This window comes from Phaeodactylum tricornutum, chromosome 14, assembly GCF_000150955.2.
Source record: "Phaeodactylum tricornutum CCAP 1055/1 chromosome 14, whole genome shotgun sequence".
NCBI classification, from domain to species: Eukaryota; Bacillariophyta; class Bacillariophyceae; order Surirellales; family Neidiaceae; genus Phaeodactylum; species Phaeodactylum tricornutum.
Window position 1 is genome coordinate 213,835 of NC_011682.1, and position 21,611 is coordinate 235,445.

The window sequence follows — 21,611 nt, forward strand, 5'->3', positions numbered from 1 at the left end:
AGCCGCTACTGTGCGTGTGTGGCATGTAATGCATCTGTACGTGTTGTTTGTTTTCAGAAATAATGCTTTGGTTTTGTATTGGTTTCTTAAGTCTGATAGTCAATGGGAATGTTGTAAAATCCTCGTGCGTTGGCCTGTTTCCAAAGTTGTTCGACCTGTAAGGGATTGATCTCCCCCACCTCGTTGGTCTCCCGACCATTTACCGTATTCAACAGACAGCCGAAATGACACGGGACAATCTGATTCTCGCCGTGGCTCATACACCAGTCGTAGTGGCCTTTGAGAAAGGCGTTGTTGGGCCGTGTTTGAAGCAGACCGATGCGAATATGCCGAATCATTCCGACTCCTCGTGACTCTAAGGCTGGAATGGGTAGTACCGGAACGGTGTAATCCAGCATGAATCGTGTTTGGACCTGATCTACCGTCCGCAAAGCTTTCTCGTACATAGCGTTGGACAATATTTTTCCCACCAGTACGACTCGGTAGTCGGCCATGTCACTGAGGTTGTTGGTGTAGGAAATATTCGGGTGATTCAGAACACGGTGGCGTGAAAAGATGCATATTTTCAAGCCCGGTCGACTGGTGGTTAGCAGCTCACACACAGCCGTGCCGACTTTACCCCCGGCACCGATATAAAAGAGCCGATCCAGGTTGGGAACTTCGACAATTTGGTTATAAACGGAAGCGACCGTCATGGTATCGCCCGTCCACACTCGAATATTCTTGTCGTGAAGGTACTCGTCTTGTGCAATCATATTGGTCAAATCCATGCCGCCGTCATTGAGCTGCTTCATCTTATTGAGATTCCCGAAACCGAATTTGCGGGTTCCGTATTTTTGGTGCTCGTTCCGCATCAGTTGAAGCATTTCACGGTTGATGGCGTCGAAGCGACTAGGACCGGACATGTAGTCCCACGGCGTGCGCACCAACACAATGGTGCGCGCCACGAACTCATTGGCGACGCAGGTCCGGGAGCAATAGTAAAAGCTCATGAACAACCTACACACTTGGGCCACCAAGTGCATGAGGAAAAACTCGAGTTTCAGTGGGAGTCCGGTCAACAGGTATTGGTCAAAGACGTTGTATACGGAAATTTCCGGAATGGTCAGAAAGTGGCCGAATCCTCCGTTGTGTCCGATGAACACAAAGTCCTGTTGATCGGCCGGCAGCATAGCCCGCGGCTTTTTGTGGTATTCGCGGTAGGTTCCCAACAAGCGATCCCACAGGGGCATGAAGAGGCCGTAGTTAGCGTTAAAGTAGGCATGGTGTCCGAGATGGAACTCGGGGGTGTAAAAGAGATAAGTCAAAGGCGACCAGGGGCTGGTCAAGAACCAGGAACGAATCTGCACGTTGGTGTGACCCCAGGCGTTGATGGCGTCAAAGGCAACGAGGTAGGCTCCCACGACGGCCCAGTGCTGCCTCCCCTGTAACAAAAAAGGCAGCATAAAGGCCGGGCCAAAGACGGCAAGGTAGACAAAGTGCTCGTGAAAGTTTTGCACCAAAGACGTTGAGGGTAGGGTGTGTATACTCAAATGATGAAAGCCATGCATGGCTTTCATTTGTTTGGGCACGTGCAACCAGCGATGCGCCAGGTAGTAGAGCGGCTCGACGACGAGCACGTGCGAGAGGAAAACTTCCTTGGCACAACTCCAGATCTGTTCGTTGGGGCTAAAGAACATAGAAGGGAAAATCAGCTGCAGAGCGATTTGCGTGTACATGTGCAAGTAAAATCCGGTCAGGTAGTCATCCTTCTCCCGACGTAACTGTTTCTGCGTGAGCTTGTTGAAATAGTTGTCCTTGTCGACGAACTGATAGTGCAGGGAAAGAATCAGGTGCGTCGTCGCGATGCGAGCGATGGCAATGGCGTAAATCGTCCAAACCGGAGTGAACTTGGCAAACAGAGCGGGTCCGAGAAAAATCAACCAGTCGTAATCGGTGTTGCGGTCCTTGGCAGAGTGCGTCGGAGCGACAGCCGGAAAGCTGGTGTCTTCTTTGGGACTGGACTCGGCGACGGAATCGTCATCATCCGACGAGGAAACTTCCTTTTCGTGGGGTTTCGGCTCCGGTTTCTTGCACATTTTTGTGGACGACGACGTCGGCTGATGAGTACAACGCAAGTGCTTGTGAGTTCCGCTGCTCGGAGTGGCGCTTGTTGGTCCAGATAGCGATAGCTAGCGTTGAAATGCTTCGGAATGGATGAATCGGTGAATGATGTTTGACTGTAACTTGGTGTGTATGTGTGTGTGCGTGTGATTGAGAGTCAATCTCTAGGTTTGGCTAGCGATGATACGAGTCACAGGCTATTGTTGTTGGGTTGTCTGCTGTTGCTAGTAGATATACACTACAAACTTGTTGTTCCAACGATCGCAATGGAGAAGGTACTTTCTGTTGCTGTGAGACTGTGAGTGTGCGTTATTTTGTCGTGGGTTGTGTTGGCTTATCCGTGTGTGGGAGGGAGGGAGGTAGTCAGTCGTTGGGGGGTCCTCGCGAAAATCGATTCCTCCCGAAGCCACGCGCAAGTACGGACGAGTGAGACGAGATCGAACCTACCGGGAGATGATGGGTCTACGTGGGTTGCTCATAGTCATCGATCGATGGATCGGCACACACACACACACGAAACGAACGCCGCGAGATTGAAGGCGAAAGATGAGGCCGCTGACGTACGCGGCCAACAAACTGTCGTTCCAGTGGTGGCGGGAAATATATTTATTGAAAAGGATTCTGAATTAATACTTGAAGAGTCAGGATGACATTAATTTTTGTCTGCGTTTAGGAAGAGCGCGTGGTGGGAATCCTGGGACCAACTCACACAAAATGTCGGAAAGTATACCGTCACAACGGAACACCAACGAGATGCGGCAGCTCCCACACGCCCACGTTGTCGTACACGACAGCGTCATCACGGCTGACTTGCGTCTTACCATTAGTCGGAACCGCGTCCGTTCCGCACCTCTTTCTCCGTTTCTGACCACGACGATACACAGCCACGCGCACAAACTCACCCACACTCACACTCTCCTCTCGATTCCCAACGGAACCGCCAATGCAACTGCCGGTAGGTATCCTTCCTCGTCCAAATAATGTTCTCATTCTCCAAGTTCTTTACTGTAAGAGAAACTACTCACCCAAATAATGGCCAAGCGAGATCGAAAAAGACATCTCCACAATCGCTTAGAAACTACCCAAAAAAGGGTGGTCTGTGTAAAGGCGAGGCTTCCGGACTTTATCCTAGTTCACACTCATAGTTAACAGTATGCTATCGAGAATAAGCCGTTTGTGACACGGTCTAGCCTTCGCAGGGCACTTTCTTTCCGTTTCCGGGTTATAATGACATCCCTAGTTCATGCCAATACACGACCACCGTTCTGGACACGACTGACAGTGAGTCTCCCAATCGAACAAATCACACTTTGGCCAAGTAACAGTAACAGTCAAGTTCAAAATTCGCCACGAATCCGACACACTTGTGTCTCCGGTGTCGCTCTGGCTCTCCGTCTTCCTTCACACTTTCGTTCTAATGAACGCGCTCTACGCACAGTCTAGAAGAAAGATATGGGTCGGCGACGGATCAACGGACGCGTCGCTTCAGGCGAGCCCCGACGACAACGGCATCATCGTCGCGCTCGCTTCCGGTAAACCCACGGTTCCGTTCACGGCGTATCAAACTGTGGATGGTAGGGATACGCCACAAGCTTTTTATTTTGTGGCGACCGTCACGGCGTTGGAAGGTCATCTATCGGTTGGCGTTGCGACGCCTGCACGCGTCCGCCACGGCTACCAAACGCGCGGTTTGTTCTACAACGGCAACCTGACCAACGGAGCAGCCGCCTTACGGACCTCCGTCGGTCCTTACGTACAAACCGGTAGCCGTGTGGGGATCTTGTGGGAGTCTTTCGTTAAAGACGATGAGTCTACCCGTATCCGTGTGGTCGTGTACGTCAACGACGTTTGTGTCGGATTGGCCTTTGACGTGGCCGCGGAACGCGACGGCGTAACGTATTGTCCTTGCTTGCACGTGACGGGGAAGGCCACCGTTCGACTGGAGTTTCCGGAGACTGTACCTACCGTGCGCACTCGGCAATCTGTACCACCTCCCGTGGCGTCCTACGTAGGCGAGTGGCAACTCGCGCAAGCCTTGGTGGGACCGGAACTCGGCGAACTTACTCTGCCTACGGGAATGGTGATCGTCGCTCAAATCACCGTGCCTTCGCCAGTAGACGCGGGTGAGCGAGACGCCACTCGTCACGCATGCTACCGACTGTCCATAAAGGTGGCTAACACGCTGCACGCTACTTTGCAACTTACCGGCGACACGTTGGAAGCCTTTGACGGAGTTCGTCTGGTCGGTTCCGTGGCATCGACCCGGATGATGGGACCGCCACCGATGCAAGCGTTGGAACAGACCTTGTGCCAGAATCTTCCCACCGTCACCAAAATGAAACTGACTACCCAAGGTTGGCTCTTGTCGGGACCGACCATGGAATTGCACTGGGTTCCCCACGAAACGACCTTACAACCTGTCACTGCATATTTGTAGCATCCACGTACACTCAGTTATAAACCTATACCAATATACACACTAACGGGCAGGCAGGCCAACACCCTACGCACGCGTACATTTGATTCGTGTTTTGAAATACAGGTTAACAACGGTGTTGACCCGTACGTACCCACACTTTGTCACGTACGTATACCGGGTCCACTACCATTGCTTGGATTGCTATGGTTGGTATCTACAATGCATCCGGTGCGTGCAAAAGTCCAGGGACGGGTCCCCACCGCGAAGGGGGCCATAGCCGCACGACGGGCCGGCCCACAATATCGTTTTGCGGGAGTGGTCCCCAGACACGCGAGTCGATCGATACGGACGCACAATCCCCGAGGACGGCGACTTGTCCCGGTCCGATCCGTACGTTGGCCCCGTCCGGATTGTCGGGCGACGCCTTTTTCAGATAGGCTTCGATCAAGCGCAAGGGTTCCGCTTCGCAGGTTTCGCGGGCAACGGCTGGCGTCGCGCCGTTGACGCGGACGGAACCGGAAGGGTCGACCGTGAGGACGTCCCCTGGTCCGGCGGCGACGCGTTTGACGAACAAATCGCGAGGGGCCAAGCGGCGGCCCGTGCTGCGGACGACCATGTCTTGGAGAGGTTCGGGAGGGTGAAAAAAGACCACGTCGCCGACGGGAATGTTGGTCCGGGGACCCCAGAAGCGCGGGGTGAGTTTGTCGACGAGGACGACGTCGCCTTTGGCGAGCGTGGGGGCCATGCTGAGACTGGGAATGACAAAGAGCGAGACGGCTTGGGAGAGCACGAATGCGACGAGGAGGCCGGTGAGTGCGGTGAGTAGCGATCCCACGGCCGATACGGTATTGTACATGGTGGGGGTGAGGAGTTTGGGAATATCGCGTTCGTTGACGCGGACTGGCCAAGGGCGCTCGAGCTGCCGAACAAGGGGATAAACCGGCTTGAGTTCGTAGTCGGCACCGGGTTGACTGTAAAAGAGGTCACGGTTGGTGTGCGGGTCAATGATGCGCAGGATACGGTATTCGACGCCGGGGTAGGCGCCTTGTTGAAACATGCGGGGTCGTTGCGCCAACTTTTGGAGGACGGGGACTACAATGGTACCGACCCGGACCCGTTCGTTGGTGGTGGTGGCAATATTGTTGGTGGACGGTGGCGCCGAGTCGATTTTCCGAATGTCGTCGAGGAGACGAGTCGGCGCCCACGGCCGAGAATCCCCGACGCCGGCAGTGGGCACGGTCGTCGCGTGCAGGGACACGGTAACTCGAATGTGCAAGGACGGCGACGTCGTGCCGTCATGGTCATCGTCGGCTCCCCCGAGCAAGTCTCGGAGCATGGTTGTGGACAATAGGTGGGCACCAAAGTCGTTGGCTCGTCCCTGGGCCAAACGGGATCGTTCGAGACTGACGAACCGCATTCCGGCCCGCCATTCGACGTCAAAGGGTTTCGGGTCTTGTCGTCCCCGAAGAGTAAAGACAAAGGACGCATCGACCGTATCGTCCGTTGCATCCGGCAAGAATTGCAAATACACTCCGACGCGTTCCGGGCCACGCTTTCGTCCCCAGCCGCGCGGGTCCGCGGATCCGGCGTGTCCACCGCCGCGGGGATAGACGGAGACCCGAAACCGGTAGATCGGTCCGTCGTGGGTGGGAATGGCAAAGGGTGCACTGGAGACGGACTCGCCGTACGCCAACGCCAGGAGTTCACGGTGGGTGGGAAAGACGAGTGTCTCGTGAAAGACGCCACGGTAGGGACCGGGCGGATCGATGGGGGGAGATGAGTTGTACTGTTCGGCGGCTTGCAACGATGATGATGATGATGATGACAATAGGGTATAGCGGGGACAAAGAGAGGTGGGTAGTGCCCGTCGTACGCGACGTAGACGGGGGGAAGTCCACGCGGCCCGGGACGGGAGACTGAGACTCACCCACGCCAGGGTCACACCCGTCCGCCATTGTCGTCGTCGTCGCTGTGGTGGTGGTGGTTGTCGGTGTCGTTGTTGTGTGTCCACCATTGCCGTCGTTACTACCACAATATATATATGTAAAAATTGGTTGTTTGGGAACGGTCGTTGGCGTGAGGGGTGGCGGTGCCAAACGGGCTCGGGGTGAGAGTGTGTGTGTACGTGTGTGTGCGCGGATGCGATCGAGATGCCGCTCCGGGAGTGACCAATCACGATCCCAACGGGACCGTTGTACCCTGCCCTATCCATTTACGAATTTGTCCGAGGCGAATCCTACACGCATCGGGAGACCAGAGAAGCACCTCTCACCTGTCAACACACAGAACACACACCGTGTACACAAACAACCAACCAACCAACCAAACAACCAACTATACTACTACACAGCAAAAGCACAAACTCTTAAACAAACAAAAGAACAACAAGTCGACGAATCGTCCCTTCTTTCACTCAACTCTATGGCGTCCTGTCGTACGTGGACGCGAGCGGGATGGTCCGGTACACTCACCATACACCACCACTATCACCATACCACTACTGCACTCCACCACACGACGTCCATATCTCCCGCATTCCACTCCGCTCACGCTCCATACCCGCCGTGGGGTTTCCAGACTCGCCACTGCGCCGCCTTTGGCAAACACTGGAAGAAACAACCACCCGCACCGTCCAAAAAGCCCAAAGGACGACCCGGGAACCAAACGGCGCACGCCCCGACCCGACCCACTCCACGCGTTTCGGGACGTGCGCGCCAAGCACGTCTCCGCAAACCCCGGACCCCCTTTGGGATACCCGAAGCGTCCGATGCTGCCCACCCCAATACTACCTCCGCTAGTAGTACCAGTACGACTCCGAAAACCGGGGTACCGCCCATGTTTGCCTGGCCCACCGCGTCGCCCTACGTCTTTGTCACCCGCACGGCCGTCGTTACCGCCGGCGTCGATCACACCCAACTCTTCCGCGAAGCCGCCGAACCGTCCTACGACCAACCGTCCTTATTCCACAACGGACGTTTCGAATACTTGTCTTCCGTCAGTGACGGATCTTCCAAGAAACCCTTGCAACTCCCGCCCGACTCGGACGTGCCGGAAGTGGCCTTTCTCGGTCGTTCCAACGTCGGCAAGTCCAGTCTCATCAATGCACTCATGCGCCGTGATCTCGCCCGCATTAGTAAACAACCCGGTCGGACCCAACAAGTCCACCTCTTTGGTATCGTCCCCCGGGCCTACGAACCACACCACCACCCGCGCACCACCACGGCGCCGCCGCCCCGGACTACGCCGCCGCCGCTCGCGGCGTATTCGTCGATTTGCCCGGGTACGGATTCGCCGTCGGACCGGACGACGCCGTAGAGTCGTGGCAAGTACTCACGCAACGATTCTTGCGGACGCGACGACGGGATACCGGTAATCTACGTCGACTCTTTCTGCTCGTCGACGCCCGACACGGCACGCAAACCATCGATCACTTCGTCATGACCTGGTTGGAAGATAACGATATTCCCTACACGGTCGTTTTGACCAAGGCGGATTGTGTTGGTGCCCCGCAAATTGTCCGGATGGTCAACCAAATTTGTTTGCGCTACGCCGCGGAAGTCGGTCACGCGGCCGACGGGGACGTGGCCCCCGCGGCTCTCTACATGAGTCCCATTGTACACGTCACCAGTGCCAAAGGAGGACGGGGACTCGCCGAATTGCTCTCCACTATCGAAAACGAGTTTCTCGTCCGCAACGATACCGACGAGGACGAGGAATTCAGTGACGACGAGGATTCGTCAGTGGACGGAGACTCTAGTGACGAGGATGATGATGATGACGACGAGGACTCTAGTGACGATGATGATTCTCAATACAATGGGGACTCTAGTGACAATGATAGTGATGACGACAACAAAGACTCTAGTGACAATGATAGTGATGACGACAAAAGGCCGGACGGTTCCGTAAGACCCCATCAGCGATAACGTGACGCATCCCTGCCAAGCGCTACAGGTGGCTGCCATACCTCGGCTCTATTGGAGAACAAATACGCAATCATTGACCAACACGCAAGTGCCGTCTTTTGACCCGAAAACAAGGCGTGCACGCAGCCCAACCTTTTGTACACATACAGTGAATTTGTCATGAATCACCGGAGGACCACATTCATTTTCAAAATGTCAAGTCCCGTGGATTTAGTATGGTTTCCAATGAGCAGGAAGCAGTTTAGATTATACACGCAGTTCAACTATACAATACTACTAATAAGACAACACGCTACCGTTACATCTGCAACAAAGGACTACGCATGCCATTGGTTTTCTGGTGTGTAAGGCAAATTTCTAACACGAAGTCTTGAGTGTGCAGACAGAGATCTCCGTGTTGCTCATCTACGACTATTACTTCTGTCCAGAAGTACTTGATTGATCTTGATAAGATGCGCCTGGACCAGAAACTGCTTTTTGGCGAGTTTCCGTACCTGTTTGAGATGGGCCACGGCGTCTAGCTTGCCCGCGTACAAACCACGGTCGAGAAAATAAAGGACGTCCGTCAATGCCGCGTTTTCGGCTGCCAGAGCCAGCATTTGTCCGTGCAGCTCACTGGCCGGCTGCACCAGCTTGTCAGCCGGTACAGCCTCAGCCTCCTTGGACTCGGCCAGCCTTTCTTTGTGCGACCGTACCCAAGCTTTAATAGCAATGGTTTTCTCGCGTGTCGTGGACAAATGCCTTTCCAAGGTCTCCTTCTCTTTTTCCAGGGCTTTGATTTGCGCGTCAATCTTGCTTTCTGCATGGATCAACAACTGTTTATGACGCTCATCCGCTTGCACTTGCTGTTGTGTTTCTTTAGAGAGTTCCACAAAATGGCGTTGGGTCTTGAAAGTCAAATTTTGGCGCAATTGGTCGATTCTCCTTTCTTCCCAAGCTTGTTGCGCCAACCGTTGGACTTCGCGTTCTTGTTCAGCTTGTGCAGCCCGTCGGGCGGCGGCGACTGCCGCATTGGCTTCGGCAGCGTCCTGCGCCAGCCTACGCTCGGCCTCCACTTCCCGTTGACGTTTTTCGCGTTGATAGCTAATGCTACTACCGTGGTTGCTATTCGTTGTCGTTGTACTGCTCCGTGTATCATTGTAAACGGCAGCGGCGGCGTAGGCTGGCGGTGGGGGCGTGGCGGCTGATGTGCGGGAAAAGACTGGCGGGTCCGCGGAAAAAACCGAACTCATTTGAATGACCAACTCCACCAAATTGTGGTGATGCGATGTCCATTCGTCCAAATAGGGGATATCGACTTTCCCATCCGAACCCACGTGCTCGTGATTGTTTTTCAAATAAATGTGTTCGGCCAAACGCACGTAACATACGGGTGGACGCTGGGGGTAGCGCCCGGGTAGGTATATTTCCATCAGTTGGCGGTACGTTGTGCCACGAAAGTCCACGGCGATCATGCCCTGCAAGACCAGCACGGTGGAATGGGAACCATTGTCTTCGTACAATTCCGCCGCAATGGGAGTCAAGCGCTCCCCGACGCTCGATCGCAACAACGCCGTGGCGTCCCGATCCACCCGTGCAGGATCGCGGTAGACTCCCCCCAAATGCGAAAGCTGCTCCGTCACCCGCGGATCGTTCACCATGGGGAATTGTGGAGAGTTAGGAATGGAACTATCCAAACTGCGTTGGAATATGCGGTATCTAGTAGAGTAGACACACGATGGATGACCTGTCGGGAAGCAGGAGGAAGATAAAGGACAACCACAAGAATCAGGAATGCAGCAGGCTGAACGCATTCGGATTCGCCAACACCGCTGTTGTCGTAGCTGTGTGAGTCGTGCAGAAGATTCACGAATCAAACACAGAGAGTATCACAGTCTGAAAAAGAAGAACAATCGGGATTCCAACGAGGTCCCCCGCCGTGGTGAAGCGTTCACAGTCAACTGCTGCGAAGTAGATTGATTGAAGCTTGATGGGTTGGAAGGAGCTCATCCATGCCAGCGCGATACCTTTGCTATGTGGTAGACAGAGCATATACCGAGCATTGGATTATTTTCTAATTGCAAGATTTCCTTAAAAGCTCGTTCGCACACAATCTAAAGTACTTAGGGGTTTCAGATTTGGCCGAAATGGCGATTATTCAATTTTTCAGGCCGAACTAGAGCGGCTTTTCTCCAAAGAAAACTTTTTGAAACGATTTAGACAAGTGTATCTGATGTTTCCAAACATCCTCTAATTATTTAGGAAACCACGCACCTTTCCTAGAGAAGAAAATTGAAATTTCATCTATTTGTTACGGGAGTCTAGTGGTGGTGCCCGCAAATATCACATCATCAACTGCAGGTAGCTTGCTACGTGAACTGTGTTTACCAATGATACCCTAGATTCCAAAATGGAGCAATTCCATCTCCATAGTCGTACATAGGGGGCATCAAATACCGATCTATATCGGGATTCCGAAGCGCTGAAGGGATCCAGTCACTGACATTGAGCAACCCTTCGTTGGAGGGCTGTTGGCAATGCTGAGAGAAGTCTACAAGCAGAGGCCACCATCGCCGCACGTCCTCGCTGTGTGAGTTCCCGGGACATATCTCTCGCTTTTGCAAGTAAGGGTTTGCATACCGCATTGCCTGACACAGGATACTCTGATTGGTTGCCTTGTCACGGAAGCGGCCCCAGTAGTCCAGGCCAATTTTTCTGCTCATGCGGGCCATGTTAGCCCATCCTTGCAGAGTAAAGGCTTGATAGTGCTCACACGTTGGACGAATTAATTCCTGGGAAAGAACACCAGTAGTGGTATTTATATGTGTCAAGAGACGCGAAGCTGATCGTTGCATCCTTGACAATGCCAATGCTATGTTGCCAGTATACAAGGCAATGGGTGCAACCTGGACATCGTAAAAGAGACCATGGTTGTTGTCTTGGACAAATTCTTGTTGACCCTGCAAGCTTGAGACCAACCACTCAAGATAGTCAGCAAACCATTCACGCATAGAGTCGCGTTCCAATAGTGACAGTGCTTCCGATTTTTCCACAATTTTGACCGCATCCAAGAAGAAGTACACATCTTTCATCTCAATAAGACCATACGATGATCCCACTGCTGTTGCATCTGCCTTCCATTTTACCTGGGCGTAGGTGAGATGTGGATTCATACGTGTTGCATTGTGGATAAACCAATGTCGGAGATTGCTTGCTGCCTTCTCAACATATGCCTTGTTGTCTGTCAACGAATAGGCCAACGCAAGGAGTGTTGTGTTGTACTTCATTGCAGCCAACCCGGATCGATCATACTGCTCACTCCCGGAGCTGAATAAGGATGTACCAGGAGCTCGCACACCGTCACGTCGCTTGAAGGGTTTCGACCAGTCAGTGTGCCCGGATTCATTCCTCTGCGGCCACATGTACGGTGAGGGGTGAAAGTAATCATGACAATCCCCAGAAATACCACAACCGAATTTTTTCTTGTCCATGACCGACCAAGGTCCAGCTAGTAGCGCCTGGTCAGCCAGCCGTACCAGCTCTCGAAAGATTTGTTTTCTCTTGCCGGCCTTCCACTCGGCGCGTTCCACCAACAATCGCTTTTCGTTGAAGAAAAGGAGAGTTGAAGAAGTCAAGCCATATAAGTCCCGAGCAGCTCGAAAATCGAGTCGTTCCAGAAGCAAGGTGACTGCTTTATTTCGAAGTCTGCCTCGAGCCTTGGCAGACCTTTCAGCCAAGAACGTTCCTGAATTCAACCGCGTTATCCACCCGGCTATTGGTACATCTCCGACGGCGTCGAAAGCATGGGCGCGATCTGAGATGGCCGTCTCACTATCCAGCCACGACCACTTATCCCAAGGTCCTGGAACTCCGAGTCTCACCAACAATTCGACCTTGTTTCTTCGCCCATATCTTAGCTGTTCGTTAAAGTTGGACCTCGCCATTCGGTGAAAAATAATTTGGGGTTCTTCAACAGGTTTGGGCTCGTACGTATCTGATAGAAGAGCTTCGTTTGACTCCTGCAATCGATCCATGGGCGTTTTAAAGTACCTAGCCTGTGGATTCTCGGCCAAGGACGACTGGATCGAAGACCACGCATTTCGCGTCATGAAACAGTTCCCGTCCCAAGGAAGAATGTATTCAGCATTCGAATGAGTACGGCCGTAGTCTAACATAGCGTTCCTGACCCCATTTACGTTGATGACGTATAGGATTTTGTTGTGCTGTATCTGCCCTTCAGCAAGATGTACTTCCTTCTTGGTGATTCTCCTTGTGGTAGGAAGATGAATCTGGTCTTTGGGGATTTGATCGTATGCATATTCGATTTTGTCATAGATCTGCAAGTCAAAAGGAATGACAGTGTAGGATTCCTGGGCTTTCCGAAGTCTATCCAAAACTTGATTTTCCATCTCGGGATCGACGAAGCGATTGACGAACCAGTGTCGCGTTGTGTTGGGAAACGAATCCTCGTGCGCAAGAATAAAGTCGAGATTATCCAAAGTCTGGTTTGTACTGTGTCTTGGCGGCAAGGCGTTGCCCAGAGCCCGAATGAGAATAATAGAAGACGTCGGGGGTGCATATTTTGGAAGTCCAACTAGCGCTTTCAGCTTTGTTTCCTTTGGAGCAAATTCTGGATGGGCTTTCGCGTCGTGAAATACCCCGGAACTTTCTCTCCTTGGAGCTGGCCTTGGTTCATATTGCGTAACAGAATTTGAGCTGGTAATGATGAGGTGAATTGATACCAATCCAAACAGAGTTGTGAAGAGAAACAGCATCAACAGTCGGGTTCGAAAGCCATAGAAAAAGCTGCGCGCCATTGCCGCAGCGTCAACGTCGTCGTTGTTGTGGTTGGTGCGCCTATGAAGTGTTGTCTTTGAGGGTAAAAATGCTTTAATGACTGCCTCTGAGAAGTGTTTTTGGTCAAGGATGAGATCAGCGGACGGCATTCTTCGGAAAAAGAACGCAGACATAAGTTGCAATACGAGAAATCATAAATTGGGATGAGAAGGTGTGAATATCGCGTTATTTAGGGAAAATGGATTGATTTTACTTTGCTGCTAATTGAAATAATTTTTATTGACTGTCATCTGAATCTTCCTTTAGCTTAAGTGAATTTTTAATTGATATTAAAACCAATATCATAGGTGATCACGAGAACTGTATATAGCAGCTGCTTCCATGAAATTTTCAGTTTGGAGGGGTGGGATGCAGAGAGAAAGGAGTTTAGCCTCATGATGTTCCCACTGCGTGTCCCAGCGGGATTTGTTTATTATCGTGAAGAAACCTCAAAAATTTTTGATTCGTGAATTGAATTCGACCTTGGCCCGACACGTGATCGCTGAAATGAAAAGCCATCATGTCATACCGACGGTGCACGCACGGGCGTCCGAACACGAATTACGGGGTAGAAAGCCCCCCAAAACGCCGGTACCTTCTACCAGGCTTGATTGGAGTCACACATTCTCGTCAATGGCTACCGATTCCAGCGTCCTTCATGATTCGGAGCTGACTGCGGGCTATTGACACTGAATGATTCTTCGGAGCGGAAGATGGTTTCAATAAGCTTGGCCGGGTTGATAAATTAGTTCTACGGGATGCACATGGACTGCATGTTGATTTTTTAGTCGGAGGCCAAGATGGAGCCAAAATTGAGCCAGAGATGGGTCAAAAGGTCAAGGCAGGTGAGGTGGCAGTACACACACTGGGGTGTTCCAGGTTACGGACATAGACGCGAGGAATGCCGTCGAGAAGTTGGTGACGGAGGGCGTTATTGACCGACACGTACAGGCTGTGGATGGCCACGGCGCGTTTGTGGAGGCAATTATTTTCCGTGATTTGCGGTTGTGTGGTACCCGGAAGTGGATTGGCCGCGGGGGGGGGGGGGGGGGGGCAGGGACAATGAACGGGATGTTGGAGAGTTCCGCGGTGGCGGTGGCGGTGGGCGGTGAGGGTCAGGGCCGTGTGGCCACAGGCTCCGCCGCGGTTGAGACTGGGAATGGCGGCGGCGTTGGCGCTGAGTTGGCGTTGGGCTTGGAGGAGCAAGATGTAGGTGGGCAAGACAGTGTGTGGCGATTGGATTGAGGACTTTGTGAGGAAAGTTTTGATGGTGAAATTGGCGCAGGTGGACATGGGGAAGGGAGACAGAATGGGAGAACGGTAGGGCAGGGGTGGAGCAGAAAGATGGATGGGTTGTTTCGTAGTTCTATTGATGAGCACAAAACAACAATGGAGATTGCAGTTAGGAAAACAATGAACTACAAAGATTATGAGGCTATACTATACTATTGAATGTTTGTAGGGAGTGTGGGGCTGTGAGGCCTTGTGTGTGCGTCGGAAGCGACTTGGCTTCCCGATTGAACTTCTGGTGAGACGTTGTCCGCACCACACGTTATATCAACACATTTTTCACCCAACCTTTTGTACACATACAGCAAATATATCGTTTTTGCAGCAAATACAACTAACATTACCATGGTTTAATTCTAGCCCCCCGGATTAGCGCATACGCCACCACTAATCCGCGTCTGCGCCCTTCCGAACGTGATCTACCAATAGCATTAGAGCGTCAGAGCGTTTTAGACACAAAGTCTTATCATGGCTTGTTCTGTTTGCGGCAAAAGATCGTGGCAGATTCGGCACATCTATAGGTGTTACTTGGATGGTAGTACTGCTCGTTCACAAAAAGTCCCCTGATTATTGATCGCCCTGCTCTTTTCGCTGCTCCTGTTTTTGAACGTAGTCCGACGAAGCAGTGTGAGGGGCTTGCGAAATGTAGACTGGATTGGCATCCTGCTGTTGCGACTCCGTGTAGCCAGTTTGTGTGGAATCGCTAATCGGCGTGTGATAGTCTTGGTCTACTGCAGCCGAGTAATTTTGAATGGCATATCCGTTATTCTCAGACGCTCCGTAGGCCTGATACAAAGAGCTGTCGGTGGTTTCTCCCTTATTTTCCGCATTGAATTGGGCCAGAATTGCCGAACGTCGATCGGACGAGCCAGCATAGTCGTACGTTATTCGGGGAGCTGCTTCTTCTTGACCACCGTAGCTCCAGCCGACTCCACTGCTTGCAATGCCGGACGGTTGTTGACCGTAATCGACAATCTCTTCGGTTGCCTCGGGCATCATACTATTTGCGAGCCCAGCAAGAGCAGCCAAAGCATCGTTCGTCGAAAGCGGTTCCGACGCCACAAAGTCCGAGACGTGAATCACCGGAGGCGCATTTTCCAAAGGAACCGTGGGGAAGTTATGTGCCGGGCTTTCCTCCGTACCAGAACGATGGTTGTACGATTTTGCCGCCACTGATTCTTCTCTTTGGCAGTACTGCTGGTGCGGTGATGGTTGGTCGTCTCCAGTGCCAACATTCTGGTTATGATGACTGGCCGTGGAAATGTGTCGACTTGCATCCACCGATTGGTAGTACTCAGTCGGTGGAGCGCCTCCACGATATCCCCCATCCCACTTTGTGTTGTAAGAAGTCCTCTCCAAGCTTTGCCCCGGAGTCCCTTCGCTACGGAAAACATCGTTTTGACCCGAATCTGCGGCGTCCAGGGATTGAAACTCGCTTTGACCCGGAAACCGATCGCTCGCCTCCTGGAGCTCCTGGCTCTGACCCTCTTGAGTATTCCCAGCACTTGTAGAATCAATATTTGACGCCGAGACAGGAGGCTGGCTACCGACATGGAGCGGAAAGCCGGGGCTTCCCCCATTGCTATTTCCCGGACTATTTGGGCTGAATCCATGTACTCCTGTTTCCTGACCATTGCCGTCGCTGACGGCGAACGTGAGGCTACTTCTTTCATCTGGAAGACGTGCTGAAGGTAATATTTCAGACGTCGACGCAACAGTCGCAGCATTGATGGCCGAAAAACTGGGAATTGCTGTGGGACGTTCCAGAGCTACCGGTGGTGGAGGAGGAGGAGGAGGAGGAGGAGGCGGAACATATTGTGGTGGCACACTTTCTTCCGTCCATAACTGAATTGGTGTAGGCATCGGTGCTGGAGCGACTGGTTCATTGTCGCGCTCCAGTATTCGTGCCCTTTCAAACTGTTCTTGCTCCAATAGTCGCATCCGCTCGGATTCTTGTCGATGTTTTTCGTCATCTTCCCTCCGTTTTGCTGCCTCTTCCTCCTTTTTCCGTCTTCGAGCCTCCCGTCGTCGCGCTTCGGCCGCCCGTCGTTTTTCTGCCTTAAGTCGTTGTTTTTCCGCTTCCTCTCGTTCCTTGATTTCGCGCTCTTTTCGAGCAATGGCGTCATAGTCTACGGGTTTTTCCCGTTTCCCACGGACGTGTCGGACCATTCGCCCGCGGCATGCCGCGCAAGACATCGGGCAGGCGTGGTTGTGCGTTGCGAGCACACCATTGGACACCGAGATTGGAGATGTTGCATCCGTAACGCGTGAAATGCGCGGTGGGCTATGCTCGGGGAGTGCGGTCACCACGTTGGTTGACGCGCTCATCACGGTTGGTGGAGGCGGCGGAGCCACTGTACCGTTGGCCTTCCAGGAGGAAGTCTTTGGCTCGGGAACTGCGAATGGACCCGCCTCTACCTCGTGGTCGGGTACTGCTTTCGGAGTACTCGGCTTGGAAGGGCTCAAACAAAGCAACTCAAACGCCAGTTCTTTTTCTTCTTGGGAAGCCAATTCTACCAATTCTTGCTTGGTGGGGGGCGGTTTCGCCAGGCTGCCCTTGTTGATATCGTCCGCGTCCGGATGCAATTCGGTGCCACGAAGGCGACTACCGTCCCCCTCCGCCCACTGTTTACCGGCAGCCAGCATTTTTCGACGCAACGTCGGATCAATGGAAGCTTGTAATAAGGCTTCAACGTTGGCCGTCCTGGTTCGTTTGCTTTTTGGTTTAGGAACCACCGCCATGGTCGTCAGCGATGCTGTCGCCGAAGCAGCCAACTGTTCCCTCATGGCAGCTTCCTCCGCTTGTCGACGATGAACTCGATAAATCTGTTTCACCGAGCCAAATTGCGGGAGACTGGAAAAAACAACGTTCACGATAGACTTGGGGTGACCACTGGGGGGTGATAGTTCGAGCGGGTTGACTACGGTCTCGTTCGATTCTCGTTGCAGAAACTGCAAAAGAGGCAAGTCGAGACGGGTCGGTAATAGCAGATTGTCCGCACTACCATCGTCGGTATCCAAGACGGACACCTCCTCGTCTTGCGGATCGCGGGATTGCTTCGAGCTTACCGATTGCTTGCCATGTTGCTCGAGCAACGATAGTCGCAACGCGGTTTCGAAATCCTGGTCGGAAGGTGGTGTTTTCGGTATTGGGTCGCTCACAGCGTTGTCACTTTCGTCATCTACCTCCGGTGCGGGCACCATAAGGGTGTCCAGTTCGTCTTCGTCTTCCACGTACTCCACATTATCGGGAATGACACTGTAGCCTACCGGATACATGGTTCCGGCGAAGGAACTCTTCAACGAGGTGCGCATTTCCCAGCCTTGTCCGTGTTCGAACGTGGCCGTGGCCAGTTTCCATCCGTCGGCAGAATTCTGCACGTGCAGATTCAGCAGACCGCCGCTCTTGGTGGGAGCCGGTAGAGTCAACAGGGGCGCGTGCGGTTGTGACGGCTTCCATATGTATATCGTGCCGTTCAAATCTTCCGGTCCTTTGACGGGGTGGGGTAAACCGACCAACACGTAGTGACTCACTTGGGGTACCGGAGGCTCGTTCGGCCCATTGGTTTGGTCGAAACGGAGACGCGCGTCGACTTCGTCGGCACGAGTCCACCAGGACTGTTTCTTCTTGTTGGTCACCGTCGCGGCTTTTTCGAACGGTCCGGACGCGGACACGGCGGCACCGCCGCGACCGGTCGACGCGGGTTCCGGCACCCACAAACAGCGTTGCCAGCATACCGTTTGTCCGTGCAAGGCCACGTGTTCTCCGTACACCGTAAGGGGTTGCAGGGTGGCGCGGTCGTGACAGCGAATGCCACGGGGTGTGCAGATTAAGACGCAGTCGGGCGTGAGGGTGAGGGAACAATCCAGGACGGATGTCTTGGACGGGACGGCAGTCAAGGCGGATTGGTCTCGTATAATCGCGTACGCGTTGTCCGCCTCGCCGGAGGTTTCGGTATCGACGCGGAGCAGTTGTAGCGTGTCGTCCACGAACATTTGTGCCACCAGCAGGGCCATGCGTGGGGGTTGGTGGGGTGCCCCCGGGGTATCCCAGACGGCTGCGTGACAAAGAAAGGTACTTGCGTTGTATCCTTCCGGCACAAGGGATCGGATGCGTGGTGTGGTTCTTTTCGTCGTTAGCGTGGTGGACGGGGATGCCGGCAGTGACGCCGTGGTTCCCGTGGAAAATTCCAAGCAGTAGAGTTTGACCACATCCAGGCTTGGATGGCTCGCTTCGGCGTCGTCGGTGATGGTGCTCACATCCAATTGCACGTGACTACTGGATGGTAGAAAGAGGACCCGACAGGAATAGTCCGTATGATTCTGGGTGGCATCATGGGGCCATACCTGTAGATCCAAGGGTACCAACGGTGGAGTGGTGGTCACACCCACAGGCAGGTTGGAATCGTTCGTCGCGGCTTCGTCGTGATCGTGGCGAGCGTTACCCAGGGGCAGGGTCCACAAACGCGTGTGGGTCCGTACGTTCCAGGCTTCCAATTCGCTGAGGGTTTCGAGCACAACGACGTGTTGTTGCCAGGATGCGTGGGTGACGGCGTTGGGATAGACCATGACCTTTTTGGAAAGAATGGGTCGTTGGGCTTCCCGGAGTGCCGCGGTGGTGTCGAGAGACTGTCCGGGAATTCCGTGGGAGGGGTCGCCGTAGTAGAGCGTGACGGTCCCGGCGGCGTCGCCGACACAGATTCCACCTCCGTCGCGACGGTTTTCCCAAGACGTGATCGCGGGCGGTGGCAATTGCAGGGGCTCGCCGTGTCCGTCTCGCGCCAAGCGCACGGCCGAAGCGGGTCGGAGAGGCGTCCACGTGGGTGGGGGCGGCGGTGGCAGTGTGTTGCGGACGCGATTGGTAACGCCGGTAGAGGGAGTTGTGGTAGTACTGCTATTGTTGTTGTTGTTGTTGTTGTCGTTGGCAGGCCACCAGAGGGGTTGGAAACTTACGTCGTGTGACAGACAGGTATCGGTGGGACGGTGCGCGGTGTCCCCCGTTCCATCGGACGCGGGGACCATGGAACGTTGTCGAAAGACGAGCTTGGTAACCCACGAGGTTTTGTTGTTGTTGTTATTGTGGGGAGTGGTTCGGACGGTATTGGAATGCGTCTCGGAACGGACGGTTTCCTCCCGTCGACGTTTCCGCGTCGGGTTGTGATTGACGACGACGGGTGGTGATGGTCTCCGTCTCGCGGTCGTCCGGGCACGGACTCGTCCCCCAGGGTTGTGGTGGTCGTCGGGGTTGGTATGATCCACTGCCGTACTGCGAGACGGTTTGACCGTAAAGGTATTGGGATTGTCGTCCGTGTAGTGGCGTACCGACTGACGCCGTCGTGAAGGACGTGCCGTTCCCGACATTTTGGTGGTTTCCCTGGGACAACGACGACGTCGGACAATGGTGGCACAGCTGTTCGAAGCCAGTTGTTTTACCCGTACACACACACACGTGACGCGACAACCAAAGATGATCCGGTTGACACGGCGTCCACGAACGTCGGTTCTCTTCTTTCCCCCCCAACAAACACCCGGCTTTTGGGATTTCCTCGTCGTCCCTTCCGAATCGGTCGATGACGGTCACACACTACCCCACACCAAGTGTGTTTCCACCCAAACCAAAAGAGGTCGGTAGGTACGAGTGTATTATACTTGTGTGTGTAGGTATTGAGTAGTGCTGTGTGGTAGGTATCGATAATAGGAGTGTGCGATAGGACAGAGACGTTCCCCCGTTCGGACCGGATGCGAGTGGCCTTTTTGGACCCACCCCACCCGATCACACACTAGATCCGTGGGGAGAGGCGGACCGAACCAAACCACAACGACGGGAGACCTCTCGGTCCTACCTACGCGAGCTACCTACCTACCCTACCTACACACGAATATATATATAACGTAGGCAAGCCCCTCCCCCGCCTTGCCTGCCTCCAACGGTACCGGAATGCTCTACGGAACCATCGCACGGTGCGGAACTAGGAACCGAATCCGGACATTTCAGTCTCCGGGTTCTGATCGGACCCCTGGTGTGTGTCTCTCGTGCACGAGACATGTTGTCTCGTCCGATGTCGTCACGTTACCCGGTGTTCACGAGAGTGGTACGACGGCAGACGAGCCCGCATGAAGACGTACAAGTAGGGCTCCAATATCCATAAGTCCAGAGCTGAAACTATGCCAGTGACTAACTGAGAAGACTCTCACGACCACAGTCACCGACAAAGTATAAGCGGAACTTACCCAAACGGAAATCAGGCAACCCAGTGAAAGGTTATATGACCGAATATATAACAAGCGTAATGGATGCTACGATTGAATGACTGGCATACAAAAGACCAGCATCTCAATACAGGAAGTAGATAGAAACGTAATGTGAAGCAACTCACAACTTAGAACGAGGTAACGAACGGAACGGTTACATCTAGGTTAGGCAGTAGATACGGATAATCTACTGGGAACGAACGAGTATTTCAACAACCCGGTACTTTTGGACGATGTACGACGAGTTTGCCGTCGAACCGGTTTGGGCCGCCTACCCTACCCCCCACCACACGACGGCGGCGGGTCGGTCGGTTTGGGTCACGGCCGACCCGACGAAGAGACGGGGGGTGGCAGAGGTGTTTTTGACAATGGGACTAGTTTTCTCACACACTATCCCAAGAGTCCACGGGAGACCGCATGGGAAAGTTGGGAAGAAAATCGTGGGTTGTAGCAGTACCTTTAACGCACGGTAGGATAAGAGGCGCATACATTAAAAAAATAGGAATGGAGCGTAGTCTTGGCCAAGAATTGTAAGCCAAGATACCAGGAGCGGAGGAGTATCACGTCAGAGCTAGAAACTGCCACATAGTGCAACTATGCTACTAACTGTAAAACATATCCAGGTGACTGTTTGTGAGATGGGATTGTATTGAGAGTATGTGGAGAGTGCAGCGTGGACGAATACGTAGTCGGCACACAAGCGCAGAGACTTTGAAATTCGATGGGTGTACGGAAACTGTCTACTACCGTACCAATGCCGTCGATACACTAGCAAGATACGGAACCAAACCAAACAGACTAGGCAC

The 21,611-nt window shown here is 53.4% G+C and overlaps 8 protein-coding genes across 8 annotated transcripts; 3 read left to right on the forward strand and 5 right to left on the reverse strand.

Annotated features, from left to right (window-relative positions):
* Window positions 1-86: 86 nt before the first annotated feature.
* PHATRDRAFT_47593 (predicted protein) lies at window positions 87-2,078 on the reverse strand (the record flags this gene model as incomplete). The annotated part of the gene is made up of 1 exon (XM_002181990.1): window positions 87-2,078. One exon carries the CDS (start codon window positions 2,076-2,078, stop codon window positions 87-89), a length of 1,992 nt encoding a protein of 663 aa, XP_002182026.1.
* A 1,252-nt stretch (window positions 2,079-3,330) lies between these two features.
* PHATRDRAFT_37848 (predicted protein) lies at window positions 3,331-4,540 on the forward strand (the record flags this gene model as incomplete). Its single annotated transcript, XM_002181830.1, has 2 exons — window positions 3,331-3,384; window positions 3,542-4,540. 2 exons carry the CDS (start codon window positions 3,331-3,333, stop codon window positions 4,538-4,540), a joined length of 1,053 nt encoding a protein of 350 aa, XP_002181866.1.
* A 196-nt stretch (window positions 4,541-4,736) lies between these two features.
* Window positions 4,737-6,536, reverse strand: PHATRDRAFT_47594 (predicted protein; the record flags this gene model as incomplete). Its single annotated transcript, XM_002181991.1, has 1 exon — window positions 4,737-6,536. One exon carries the CDS (start codon window positions 6,534-6,536, stop codon window positions 4,737-4,739), a length of 1,800 nt encoding a protein of 599 aa, XP_002182027.1.
* A 318-nt stretch (window positions 6,537-6,854) lies between these two features.
* Window positions 6,855-8,448, forward strand: PHATRDRAFT_47595 (predicted protein; the record flags this gene model as incomplete). Its single annotated transcript, XM_002181831.1, has 2 exons — window positions 6,855-7,802; window positions 7,838-8,448. Exons 1-2 carry the CDS (start codon window positions 6,944-6,946, stop codon window positions 8,446-8,448), a joined length of 1,470 nt encoding a protein of 489 aa, XP_002181867.1. The 5' UTR covers window positions 6,855-6,943.
* Window positions 8,449-8,785: 337 nt separating this feature from the next.
* PHATRDRAFT_28874 (predicted protein) lies at window positions 8,786-10,437 on the reverse strand. The gene is made up of 2 exons (XM_002181992.1): window positions 9,545-10,437; window positions 8,786-9,385 (listed from the first exon to the last, which is right to left on the reverse strand). Exons 1-2 carry the CDS (start codon window positions 10,239-10,241, stop codon window positions 8,850-8,852), a joined length of 1,233 nt encoding a protein of 410 aa, XP_002182028.1. The 5' UTR covers window positions 10,242-10,437; the 3' UTR covers window positions 8,786-8,849.
* Window positions 10,438-10,708: 271 nt separating this feature from the next.
* On the reverse strand, window positions 10,709-13,244 carry PHATRDRAFT_47597 (predicted protein; the record flags this gene model as incomplete). Its single annotated transcript, XM_002181993.1, has 1 exon — window positions 10,709-13,244. The coding sequence occupies one exon, from the start codon at window positions 13,242-13,244 to the stop codon at window positions 10,812-10,814; it is 2,433 nt and encodes an 810-aa protein (XP_002182029.1). The 3' UTR covers window positions 10,709-10,811.
* A 539-nt stretch (window positions 13,245-13,783) lies between these two features.
* PHATRDRAFT_37853 (predicted protein) lies at window positions 13,784-14,508 on the forward strand (the record flags this gene model as incomplete). The annotated part of the gene is made up of 3 exons (XM_002181832.1): window positions 13,784-13,892; window positions 14,052-14,119; window positions 14,143-14,508. The coding sequence occupies 3 exons, from the start codon at window positions 13,784-13,786 to the stop codon at window positions 14,506-14,508; spliced, it is 543 nt and encodes a 180-aa protein (XP_002181868.1).
* A 153-nt stretch (window positions 14,509-14,661) lies between these two features.
* PHATRDRAFT_47598 (predicted protein) lies at window positions 14,662-19,914 on the reverse strand (the record flags this gene model as incomplete). Its single annotated transcript, XM_002181994.1, has 1 exon — window positions 14,662-19,914. One exon carries the CDS (start codon window positions 19,912-19,914, stop codon window positions 15,121-15,123), a length of 4,794 nt encoding a protein of 1,597 aa, XP_002182030.1. The 3' UTR covers window positions 14,662-15,120.
* Window positions 19,915-21,611: the final 1,697 nt, after the last annotated feature.

Excerpts from the sequence above, each read along its gene's own strand:
- PHATRDRAFT_28874 (XM_002181992.1), bottom strand. The coding sequence starts at position 10,241 with ATGCGTTCAGCCTGCTGCATTCCTGATTCTTGTGGTTGTCCTTTATCT. Across the intron at positions 9,386-9,544 it reads GACAACGAATAGCAACCACG|CTTGGGAAGAAAGGAGAATC; the intron begins GTAGTAGCATTA and ends TGGCGCAACAAG.